Source organism: Cebus imitator, unplaced genomic scaffold (genome assembly GCF_001604975.1).
Source record: "Cebus imitator isolate Cc_AM_T3 unplaced genomic scaffold, Cebus_imitator-1.0 Scaffold385, whole genome shotgun sequence".
Lineage (NCBI taxonomy): Eukaryota > Metazoa > Chordata > Mammalia > Primates > Cebidae > Cebus > Cebus imitator.
Genome location: NW_016107700.1, coordinates 2,224,235 through 2,236,845, shown reverse-complemented (window position 1 = coordinate 2,236,845; position 12,611 = coordinate 2,224,235). Strand labels below are relative to the sequence as shown.

Genomic DNA, 12,611 nt, shown 5'->3' with positions numbered 1-12,611 from the left:
AGCAGCTGCAGTGCCCACCCCTGAGGAGCCCGCCTCCCCAGCAGCTGCAGTGCCCACCCCTGAGGAGCCCGCCTCCCCAGCAGCTGCAGTGCCCATCCCTGAGGAGCCCGCCTCCCCAGCAGCTGCAGTGCCCATGCCTGAGGAGCCCGCCTCTCCAACAGCTGCAGTGCTCACCCCTGAGGAGCCCACCTTCCCAGCAGCTGCAGTGCCTCCTATGGAGGAAGTTTTCCCCATTGGTGTGCCCTTTCTGGGAGTTTCTGCCCACACTGATTCACTGCCTATTTCAGAAGAAGGAATTCCTGTTCTAGAGGAGGCTTCCTCCACTGGAATGTGGGTCAAGGAGGACCTTGATCCCCCAGCATTTGGCATAAAAGAGGTGACCAGCACAGTGCTACATGGGAAAGTGCCTCTGGCTACAACCCCTGGATTAAATTCAGATGAGGTAATTGTTGCCCATTTTGATGCTGGGAAGGGTCTAGAGAGTAAAGTGAGATTTGCAAGGCTGACTTGAAGGTGAAGAGAAATGGCACAGATAGTTCTTTGTTCTTTTTGGGTCCCCTGGGCTTATAGTTTGTGGTCTTTCTGTTGCGTTTATGGGGAAAATATACTTTAATTCTGTCTGGTGAAAACTTTATAATTTCATGCTTCATTGTTTATTCAGGTAAGCCAATACCAAAGAAAACAGGGATATAAACAGTTGTTGATTTACATTTTTAAAAAGATGATTAGCAGGAAATGGTGATTCTGCTTTTGAATTATACAATGAGCATGTTCTTTCTTAAACCAAGAGACAGTTTATTGATCGGTAATGTCAACATTTAGGCAGAGGCCAGAGTGTGAACTTTGGAATGAGATCTAGGGTGCTTCTTAACCACTCTGGGAAAATTAGTTAGCTATTCTGAGTATCCTGTTTCCTCATTTGTTAAGGCAGAACTCTGTGAGGATAAAATGAGATAGATTTAAAGCAGTAAGCATATAAGATTACCAATCACTGGGCATATCTTCCCCGTTCTCTTCAAATAGGTATGTTGGTTAGTTGAAAGAATTTACCAAAGCAGGTTGGATAGAAGCAATAAAGATAAGCAATTAAGAACTTTTAAATGCTAATGTGTGTTTCTGAAAGCCAGAGCTAGGCATAATAATATTTATGAAAAATAGAGATATTTTAGTCATCTTTGTCTAACTGCCTTTGTGTCCTTAAGCAAATCACTTTCCTTTCCAGGACCTGTTGTTTCTTAATCTATAAAACAAGAAAATTGGGCCAAATGTACTCTTGGGTCTCTCTTGGCTCTAAGATTCTTAGAGAACCGAATGTGTTAGGAAACAGTTGGAAACGACGTTCCACATCCTTGAGCACTCCTAGTCCAAGAAATTTGAGATCAGCAGCTTTCTACAGTTAACTGTCTGGGTTTCATGTGGTCAGTGGTAAGAGTGAAGGAGTTAGAGGTTTAATCTTAACGCAGTCAGAGATAACTGAGAAGATTGTTTTGATTTTACTGCACCCTTAGGACTCAAAATAGTGCCTTCTTCATAGTAGGCATTTGCTGTTGACTGCCTGACTGAATGCATGAATGTCAATTTCCTAGAGTATGGATGGATGCTGCAAGAAAGATGGGTTTCTCATTCACCTCATTGCAGAGCCTTTCAGGGCAGCCATAACTCAGCTAGAACACCAGTTAAACATGCAGCTTCTGACAACAAAATCATTTTGATTGCATGCCATGAGCTCTTTGATTCAGAGAATTGATTAAGATCCTCTGGCTTTGCTGGGTGAGGGTAATTTTACCTTGAGCTTTACCAGTTATTTTGTAATGTAGCATTCCATCAAATTAGGATGCATCATCTTTGAGACTGTTAGATTTTGGATTCAGTTTTCTGAGTTCTATTGAATTTGGAATTGACACTGAGATCCTAGTAGCCTGTCCAAAGTAGATTTCTTGCACCGACATTCTTGATAATACAGAATATTTTACCAGGGCTAGTGGCTCCCACACCTATAGTCCCAACACTTTGGGAGGCCAAGGCAAGAGGATTGCTTGAGGCCAGGAGTTCAAGAACAGCCTAGGCAACATAGTGAGACCTCCCCATCTCTCAGAAAATAAAAAGAAAAGAAACCCAGAATATCTCCGGTATAAAGCTTATATAGCAGTGATCATGAAATACAGGGATTAAATTCATAATGATGCAATCAAATCTGCATAAAGGTAAAAAAATTTATAGAAATCCTGCATCAGTCTCTGGGATCCTTGTTTCCTCATCTGCAAAATGTGTAGTTGGCTACATAATCTCTAACTATCCTTCCAGCTACAGGAGGTAATCCTTTTATGAAATATTGCCTGATGTAAATGACGGAAGGAAATGGTAGTCCAGCTGCAAGGTTGTCCATCTTTGAAGTGTGGTTATTTTATGGAATATCTGGAAGCGAGTAAATGCCTACATCTGTGTGCAGGAAGGAAAAGATCTGAGCCTCAGCCAGGACTGTTAGCCAACAGGAATATAGAGAGGCTATTTTGAAAATACTGAAACAAAACAAATCATTATAGAGTTAATATGAGTATACATGTTTGCTAAATTGGTGAAATATTATTTTAAAAAGTTTTTCCAAGAGGAGAGATTATCAATTCTTTATTTCTTCCATTACCCTAAGAGGACTCCAAGAGGCAACTGAACCTGTCATTTTTATATATAAACACTTATAACTCGACAAGTGATTTAGAATGAACTGAGGTCTTCTATGTTTGTATGTATATGTACAAGTGCAGACATGTACACATGGTTAAAATAGATAAAAACTTTCTAATAGCCAATAACAACAGAGTTTGGTAGAAGCAAAATGCCAGACACTTGTTTGCTTTTTCTGTAGTGGGATGGGAGGCCCACTGAGAGCAATCTTTGATTATATAAACTCCCTGCTTATTTATAGACTTCTTCAGTTTTAATCCGAGTCACTGGTTCAAAGGAAGAAAAAAACCTTTTGCATAATATAAGGGTTCTGTAAAATTAAAATTTGCCAAGGCAGTCTGTTTAAGCAGAAATTGGGGAGCACCAAAATCCCAGTTCAGTGTTTGAATGCTCTGCTGATCAGCAGAACCTTCGTTGGTTTTTTAGCTTTCCCCAACACCATTTCTATACAAGGGTCCATTCATTCACTGAATAAAAAAATTTTTTTTAAAGTCTTGCTCTGTTGCCCAGGCTTGAGTGCAGTGGCACGATCTTGGCCCACTGCAACCTCTGCCTCCTGGTTTCAACTGATTCTCCTGCTTCAGCCTCCCGAGTAGCTGGGATTATAGGCATGTGCCACCACACCTGGCTAATTTTTAAAAAATATTTTTAGTAGAGACAGGGTTTCACCCTGTTGGCCAGGCTGGTTGTGAACTCCTGATCTCAGGTGATCTGCCCACCTCGGCCTCCTAAAGTGTTGTGATTATAGAAATGAGCCACCATGCCTGGCCTAAATAAATATTATGAGTACCTACTCTGTACCAGATACTAGGTTCCTACAGTAAATAAAATTGGCATGGTCGTTGCCCATGTGGAACTTATGCTGAGTGGGGGAGGCAGATATTAAGAAAACCACACACAAATAAATATAAAATAATATATAGTTAGAAATTTTGGCAAATACTTTGAATAAAAAGGTATCAATGAATTTGAAGACAACTGGGTGGATCGAAGCTATATTTTGGAAGTAAAATCAAGAGCTGATTATGGCTTCTGTGTTGGGGGTGAGAGAGTTATTAAGGGTGACATTTAGGTTCTCGTTTGTACAGTGGAGTAGATGGTGTAAATTATTGATTTAAGGAATAGTAGATTTGGGAGTAAGGAAAAGTAGAAGATTTGAGATGCCTGTGATTCATTTTTTGCATGGAGATATTAAGAAAGCAGTTGAGGCCAGGCGCGGTGGCTCACGCCTCTAATACCAGCACTTTGGGAGGCCAAGGTGGGTGGATCACAAGGTCAGGAGTTTCAGACCAGCCTGGCCAACATGGTGAAACCCTGTCTCTACTAAAATAGAAATAATTAGCCAGGTGTGGTGGTGCGCACCTATAGTGGTGGTGCGCACCTGTAGTCCCCAGCTACTTGGGAGGCTGAGGCAGGAGACTCGCTTGAACCTGAGTGGCAGAGATTGCAGTGAAACGAGATCACGACACTGCACTCCAGCCTGGTGACAGAGTGAGACTGCGTCCCCTCCCCCCAGCGAAAAAAAAGAAACGAAAAAAGAAAGCAGTTAGACATACAGGTTTGAAACTCAGAAGAGAGACATAATGAGAGTCATAAGCATTTATTGTGGTTAGTATTTAAACCCATAGAAATTGATGGAATTGCCTAGAAAGAGTATGGAAGGAGAAGAGAGTCCAGGATTGACACCTTCCCTTACTCCCACCCCCAAAGACTTCATTAAACATTTAGAGGTCTAGAAGAGGAGAAAGAGAACAAAGGACAACAGAAAAGAATGAGTCAGGATAAAACTGAAAAAATGCAATAACAAGGTTGGATGCTGCACGGCTCACACCTGTAATCTCAGTACTTCGGAAGGCTGAAGTAGACAAATCACTTGAGGTCAAGAGTTCAAGACCAGCCGGCCAACATGGTGAAACCCTGTCTTTACCAAAAAAATAGAAAAATTAGCCAGGTATGGTGCATGTCTGTAGTCCCAGCTACTTGAGAGGCTGAGGTAGGAGAATCACTTGAACCTGGGAGGCAGAGGTTACAGTGAGCTGAGATTGTGTCTCTGCATTCCAGCCTGCGCAACAGTGTGAGACCCTGTCTTAAAAAAAAAAAAAAAAAAAATGCAATAACAAAGATAAAAGTGTTTTAAGGAGTTCTTTGGGAAATTTTCTATTTTATATCCTAGTTGCATGTTACAGCCTTGCAACAGTTTTTACTAGTGTACTTCTTTGGAAAATGTCTGCCTGTACTGCTTAGTTAATAATATGGCACAGTCCTGTTTCACTAACAGTATGTGAAATACTACAGAGTAGGAATTTTAGTGTATCCAAAAGCTCTGGTCTTGCAAAACAGCTTTATTTGAGAGTGACAGATGGAAGCAGGTGTTTTCAAATTTACGTTCTTTAACGTTCTGTTCACTTATATTCAAAATAAAATTTATTTAGAAGTGCTTTCATATATTTTTTAACTTACGAGAAATGATACAAATACTCGTTGTCCCTGTAACTTAATTCATAGAGTGAAAGTGAGAAATGAAGGAATAGCTAATGCTTTTATAGGAAATGTCTGTAAACAAAGTAAATCCAAAATTTTAAAGTAGCGGCAGCTCTTATTAGAGGTTGAACATTCAAAATCCGAAATGCTCCTAAATCTGAAACTTTCTGAATGCTGACATGATGCTCAAAAGAAGTGCTCATTGGAACATTTCAGATTTCAGATTTTCAGATTTGGGATGCTCAACCAGTAAGTATTTAATGCAGATATTCGAAAATTTGAGTAAATCTGAATTCAGAAACACTTCTGACCCCACGCATTTTAGATAAGGGATATTCAACCTGTGTATGAAACAGATTATTGAACTATTTAAATATAAATATAACTTTACCTTCCTTCCTTTTTTTTTTTGAGTGTGTGTGTGTGTGTGTGTGTGTGAGAGAGAGAGAGAGAGAGAGAGAGAGAGAGAGAGAGAGAGAGAGATGGAGTTTCGCTCTTGTTGCCCAGGTTGGAGTGCAGTGGTGTGATCTGGGCTGACTGAAATCTCCACCTCCCAGGTTCAAGCAATTCTCATGCCTCAGCCTCCCTAGTAGCTGGGACTACAGGAGTGTGCCACCATGCCCAGCTAATTGTGAATGTGTGTGTGTATGTGTGTATTTTTAGCATTGATGAGGTTTCACTATGTTGCCCAGGCTGGTCTTGAGCTCCTGAGCTCAGGCAGTCTGCTTGCTTCAGCCTCCCAAAGTGCTAGGATTACAGGCATGAGCCACTGTGCCTAGCCTGTTTTACTTTTCTGTATAATTTATAGTGCTATCCAGCAGAAGTTGCTGCCAAGATGGAGATGTTCTCTATCTACGGTCCAGTATACTAACCACTGGCCACATGTGGCTTTCACCATGTGAAATGTGGCTAGTGGGTCTGAGGAACTGGATTTTAAATTTAATTTAAATGTCAATAGCTATATGTAGCTGCTGGCTGTCATATTGGAAAGCACAGAAAGAATTTAAGTGTCAGTTGTAGTGTGAGATAGGATTTGGTTATTGAGTAAAAGGGGGCCCTTTAATGTGGACTTGGCATCTTCCCTACATGCCTTGGCTTTCTGCCTTCTTTGGCTTTTCATTCCTTCAGCTTCACCACCAGCATTTTATTGTACCAAAAGCAACTTTAAACTTGGGAGGTTTTTCCCGCCTCTGAACTGATTTTTCTTCAGCAGAAACATCTTTAATGCTACAAAATGGAATTACAGCGGTTGTTTTTTCTGGGAACCATGTTGTTGGAGAAATAGTCATTTTAGCTGAACTGCTTTGTAATGTTGCCTAAGAAAATATGGTATAATCAAATTACAGTAAAAAATGAAGTATACACGTAATTACTTTTATAACCTTCCTTTAACCTTCCTTTTTCAGTGTTCCCTGGGACTTTTCCTTCCTGGTAATCTTAGCCAGCCATAGACCATTCTTTCTAGAATCGGTTTCCTAATCCTAGTGTGATCTGTCATCTCATATTGACCAAATTGGTCTTATTCAAACTTATAATTTTCTTTTATATTTATTTTTGTCCTCTTCCGTTTTCTGTCATCCTCTGGCCTTAATTGAATCATCTGGCTCATGGAAGAAAAAGCAAGGGAAATAAATCCAGGCTAGTGAAATATGGCTTGTTCTGTCCCTCTGATAACTGAGAGAAACCCGATCTTAGGAGCAAGTATTTATTTCATTATTTTCCTTCATACTCTTAATGTGGCAAAAGTACCATTCTCTTCTGACCCTTTTTGTTTCCTTTTAGAGGTGTCTAAATCATAATGGAGCATAACTGTAGTAGAGCTAAATATGCACATTGCTTGTTACACCTGTTCACATTGTTTTAGAATTCTGTTGCTCCATGGTAAACATGGATAATACAGTATCATTTTTGAGCAGTTTTTAAAATGTAAATCTGTATCTTATTCAGAATGTGTGTCTAAAGTTATTAAGGACATTTCCTAGCATTATTGGACCGTTTCCCTTAGTAATCAGAGTAATTCTGCTTCAAGATTATTGCTGTGTGTGGGCTGTGGCCCTTGATTAGAATGAAGTTAAATGGCCACAGGGGGATTAAGCTAAGAGGTTGGCATTTTTCACACTGTTAATATGTTTTGACTAATTGAGTTATTAGTCCTAGTCAGAGAAGAGCTTTTCTTATTATCAGTGGTCAGTTAAGGCTATTCTCCAAGGTATATTTCATCTTAAATACTAATCATTTGGTATCATTCTTCCCTTTTAGGATTCATATACATTGCACTTACTTGTACACCATTTTGAGGTTGATGCTTTTCTGTTGTCCATGGCTTTTTGCATTAAAAATTAAACAACAGATTTTAAAAAAAGAACAAAGAAAAGAGTCGTTGGGTTAAAGACCTAAGTAGTGCCGTAACTCTGTAATTACATGTCCGTAGGACGATGTATATTGAAATATAAAACCACGTGTTTTCTTTCTTTTTCTTTTTTTTAATAGAGACAGGGTTTCACCATGTTGGTCAGGCTGGTCTTGAACTCCTGACTTCAGGTGATCCGCCTGCCTCGGCCTCCCAAAGTGCTGGGATTACAGGCGTGAGCCACCGTGCCCGGCCTACCACATGTTTTCTTGATGCTTTACATGCATATGACTTGTTCTTTCTCTTTATTCCTGCTCATCTTTCATTAAGTCATAAATGCCCCAAGAATAATCTGTCTCTTTGTGGTACAGTGGGTCTAACTGCCATTATATTAAATCTTCTTTGGCTTGCAATTATCTAGATGTTTCAGAAAGAACAAGTGGATCCTCTTCAAATGAAATTACAGCAGGTGAATGGACTTGGCCAGGGATTAATTCAGAGTGCAGGAAAAGACTGTGATGTGCAGGGTTTAGAACATGACATGGAAGAGATCAATGCTCGTTGGAATACACTGAATAAAAAGGTGAGTGACAAGTGGGTAACAAGTGTACTGGAAACAGAGGGCATAGAAAAGATAGATCTGCAGGCCAGGAGTGGTAGTTCATGTCTGTAATCCCAGCACTTTGGGATGCTGGGGCAGGAGGATCATGAGGTCAAGAGATCAAGACTATCCTGGCCAACATGGTGAAACCCATTTCTACTAAAAACACAAAAATTAGCTGGGCATGGTGGCGCATGCCTGTAGTCCCAGCTACTTGGGAGGCTGAGGCAGGAGAATCGCTTGAACCTAGGAGGTGGAGGTTGCAGTGAGCCGAGATCATGCCACTGCATTCCAGCCTGGGTGACAGAGTGAGACTCCATCTCAAAAAAAAAAAAAAAAAAACAGCCAACAAACAGATGCTGGTGAAGCTGCAGAGGAAAGGGAATACTTAGACATTGTTGATGGGAATGTAAGTTAGTTCTGCCCCTGAGGAAAGCAGATTGGAGATTTCTCAAAGAACTTAAAACAGAACTGCCATTCAGCCTAGCAGTCCCATTACTGGGTACATATCTGCACCTCCCCTCTTCCCCTGCTCCACTAAAAGAAATAGTTCTACCAAAAAGACACATACACATATGTACTTATTGCAACACTATACACCATAGAAAAGACATGGAATTAGCCAGATGCCTATCAACAGTGGATTGGATAAAGAAAATGTGGTACATATACACCATGGAATACTATGCAACCTTGAAAAAGAAGAAAATCATGTCCTTTAAAGCAACATGGATGCAGCTGGATAGAGGACATTACCATAAGCAAATTAATGCAGGAACCAAAAACCAAATACTGCATGTTCTTATTTATAAATAGGAGCTAAACATTGGGTATTCATGGACATAAAAATGGCAACTGTAGACACTGGGGGCTACTAGAGAGGGAAGGGAGGGAGGGGGACAAGAGTAGGGTTGATAAACTAAGTGTAGGGTACACTCAGTACCGGCCTGATGAGATGCTTTGAATCTCAAACCTTGGCTTCATGCAGTATATCCATGTAACAAACCTGTACATGTAACCCCTCAATCTAAAGTAAAAGTTCAAATTATATTAAAAAGGGAAAAAGAAAAGATACATCTGAATCTGAGGTTTCCTGAAACCTGAATGGAAATAAAAATTTAGCAGTTGCAATCTATGGTTACTAAAAGGGATCAGTAATAATTTGAAAACTACTTTCTGTTTTCTCATAATGAACCTACATGTCCATGATACAGGTCGCACAAAGAATTGCACAGCTACAGGAGGCTCTGTTGCATTGTGGGAAGTTTCAAGATGCCTTGGAGCCGTTGCTCAGCTGGTTGGCAGATACCGAGGAGCTCATAGCCAATCAGAAACCTCCATCTGCTGAATATAAAGTGGTGAAAGCACAGATCCAAGAACAGAAGGTAAGTGAGAATGTTGGGACAGTGAACTGTAACAGCCGTAGGGAGTGGTAGACAACACATTTGCTTATAGTTTAAGAAGGAATTCGGAAGTTTTAGTAGAATCCTCCCCTACTTTGTGTGATCCTGAAAGGAAAGGTGAAAATTGATTTTATTTATCTTACTTAAATCTACCAGTTTACTGTGGCATATAGTAGACTGTATAATTTTACCTGTTTGTGTATCCTAGTTCAGTGTTCATCCACAATCCACAATTTTATGTTAAGAGGGTTTTGGTGTTTTCGGGGTTGGTAATATTCTAGATAGTGTTGTATATCATTTACAAAGTTTTATCTGTATTTTTTGTTGGTTTTATTTCTATTTTAGTGCAATTTTCTTTTTTAAAAAAAATTTATCCCAAAGGAAATTTTATTTTTTTCTCAGCTTTATTGGTGTATAGTTGACAAATAAAAATTGTAAATGTTTATGATATACAGTGTGATGTTTTAATACAGTATACATTGTGAAATGTTTGCCGTAGTCAAAATAATTTAATATATTCATCACCTCAAATGTTAATCATTTTTTAGGGCATTTTCTCTTGGTTCAAAGGAAGTTCCCTGTTAGTCACATAATGACAGTCACTGGTCCATTTAAAAATTTTAAGTGTGTGAAAAGTATGTGAATGGTGAGAACTGTGCTATATCTCATGTTTTTGCTTCAAGAATGAAAAAAACTTATTTTACTCAATGAAGCTCAGGATTTGGTGGGTTGGTTTCTTTTGTTTTTCTTCCTAGTTCAGATTTTAAAATGACCTGTGTTACCACTTTTCGTTGTCTTTAAACATGTATATAATAGTTGCTCCAACGGCTCCTAGATGATCGAAAGGCCACAGTAGACATGCTTCAAGCAGAAGGAGGCAGAATAGCCCAGTCAGCAGAGGTGGCTGACAGAGAGAAAATCACTGGACAGCTAGAGAGTCTTGAAAGCAGATGGACTGAACTACTCAGTAAAGCTGCAGCCAGGTAAGCCCAAAGGAATTTTGAGGAGTGGGTCAGATATTTGTTTTGTTGTTTTTTGACTTATTATCACTGAAGTGCTTTGTAAGTTCTTCTGTGATTCATATAGATTTTTGGAAGGTGTTTAATGGCTTTTATTTGAAATGGGATAAGATTTTAGAGATGATCCTCATAACCAGAATCACACTTAGGAAATGATCTCCGGCATCCTCATAAATTTCCAAGAGTTGGAACTCATTCCTCTGTGTGGTGGTTCTGCTGTAGTATAATCATAGTTCCAAACAACAGACACAGACTGCTACAGTCCAGCCAAGTTACTTTCTGAGTTTTGAAACAGATTTTTCCCTCCTTATATTTATAAATAATGCTTTTGATACTAGGAATTGAAATGTGTCATATTTCTCTTCTCTTGACTTATTCTAATAGTAGAGTTTTTTGCCTTTAGGAGCTAGTCTGTGGTTCTGTGAAATTTCTGGGAATTCAGGAGATGCATGAACTTTCCTCAGTAAGTGGTCAGAAAAACAGACAACAAATCTTCCTTCTCCAAGGAAATGTTTCCTTTCTCTTTCCATAGCTATAAGTAACCCTGTAACTTGAGCTGACATCACATAGATATCTTTACTTTTATACAGTCCCCAGTTTTAAAATTAAATACGAGCTAATGAGAAATCAATCAGAGAGTCAATCATTTGTTACTGTATCCTTTATGTTTCCTAGGTAGGCTGTGGCAGCCTTCATATAATTCCTTTTTCAGTCTTTTTACATCCACTTGCCCATGACTTGCCTAGTCCTTACCTGGGTTGCAAAGTATGGCTTGCCCATATTAATGGAAGAAACAAAATGGAAGGAGTTTAACTTACTTGTATTTCCACATTTTATACTGCTTATTTTCTTTTCTCTCTTTCCATTTATAGTAGTGGTACCATTAGCTTTCCAGTTTCCTAGGCTTAAAACCTCAACCCTATTTTTACTCTTTTTTAAAATTTTTCCTTTGTGCCCCACATCTATCAGCATGCTAAATTCTGTCTGTTTTACTTCACAGTGTCTTTCCTGTCCATCTGTTTCTCTAATTCCCACTCTCCCCTCAGTTCATGACTTACGTGCTCTCACTAGGTCTATTGAGATAGCTTCTTCAGTAGTCACTGTAGTCTATCACTTACCCTCTGGCCTTCCCCTTCCCATCCCCCAGCTGCAGGTGAACCTTTCTGAAATAAGCCTCTAATCATATCTTTTCAAGCTCAGAGACATTTAATTGACTCCCTGTTAAAATAAAACCTTCAGCTTATGAGGCTGACGCACTGCCTGCCATGCTAAAAATGTGCATAAAATAAAATCTAAACCCTTTAACCCACCATTCAAAGCCCTCCTATTTGCTCCTAACCCACCTTTCTTACTTTCCACTATTATTATTCTCACTCCTTATGTTATAGCTAAAGTAAGCTATATTCTGTTCTTTACTATCTTCTGACAATTTCCTAACCATGTGTTTTATTTTATGGTGTTATAATACATCTTTCATGAAATGCTTTTGTCCATTTCTCTTCTATAAAACTTTCCTGTATTCCCCAAGCAAGGAATAATTTTTTCTGCCTCTTCACTGCCATAATTCTTTATCCGTACCTTGTATTATGATCATTGTTTTATGTACTTACCTCCCTAGTCCTTAGACTCCTTAAAGTTATGGTTTGCTTATCTAATGCATATTTTCATGACTCCTTCCTTCTGCCTTACTTATTTCCATCTTCATAGCCTAACATAGTTTCTGGGCCAATATTTTGAACAGAAACAAATACCAAGAGTAGATATTTGATGCTTCTGAATTACTTTTAGCTCTTCTCCCTAAAAATACCTTAAATCTTATTACAATGAATTCTTTCAAATTTTCAGATTCTAAAACCAAATGAGTAAGAAAGACATAAAAATAAGAGGCAATTTTTAAAGAATGAAATTCTGGTTTAATAATTTTTAATATATGTTTTACTTGCATTAATTGAAGATATATTTTGAAGGCTGGTATAAACAAACTAGGAGAGAAAGTTTTATACTTAGATTGCCACTTAAAAATATGTTTTTCTTTATATTCAAACATAATTGAATTTCTAATAACCAAAATACCT

General features: G+C 38.8%; 2 protein-coding genes across 31 annotated transcripts in view; both read left to right on the top strand.

Moving 5' to 3' along the window:
* The window catches only part of KIAA0754 (KIAA0754 ortholog), an 8,411-nt gene extending 5,181 nt beyond the window's left edge, over nt 1–3,230 (top strand). For both annotated transcript variants that reach the window (XM_017508026.2, XM_037731190.1), the window contains exon 2: nt 1–3,230. This exon ends at the window's left edge or, in 1 of these variants, runs on beyond it. In XM_017508026.2, coding sequence (XP_017363515.1) covers nt 1–511 — 511 coding nt within the window. In that variant the 3' untranslated portion in view covers nt 512–3,230.
* Nucleotides 1–12,611, top strand: part of MACF1 (microtubule actin crosslinking factor 1) — a 421,177-nt gene that overhangs the window by 348,389 nt on the left and 60,177 nt on the right. For all 29 annotated transcript variants that reach the window (XM_017508009.2, XM_017508022.2, XM_037731187.1 and 26 more), the window contains 3 exons: nt 7,935–8,096; nt 9,329–9,499; nt 10,334–10,500. In XM_017508009.2, the coding sequence (XP_017363498.1) occupies nt 7,935–8,096; nt 9,329–9,499; nt 10,334–10,500 (500 nt within the window). The remainder of the gene's footprint in view (nt 1–7,934; nt 8,097–9,328; nt 9,500–10,333; nt 10,501–12,611) is intronic.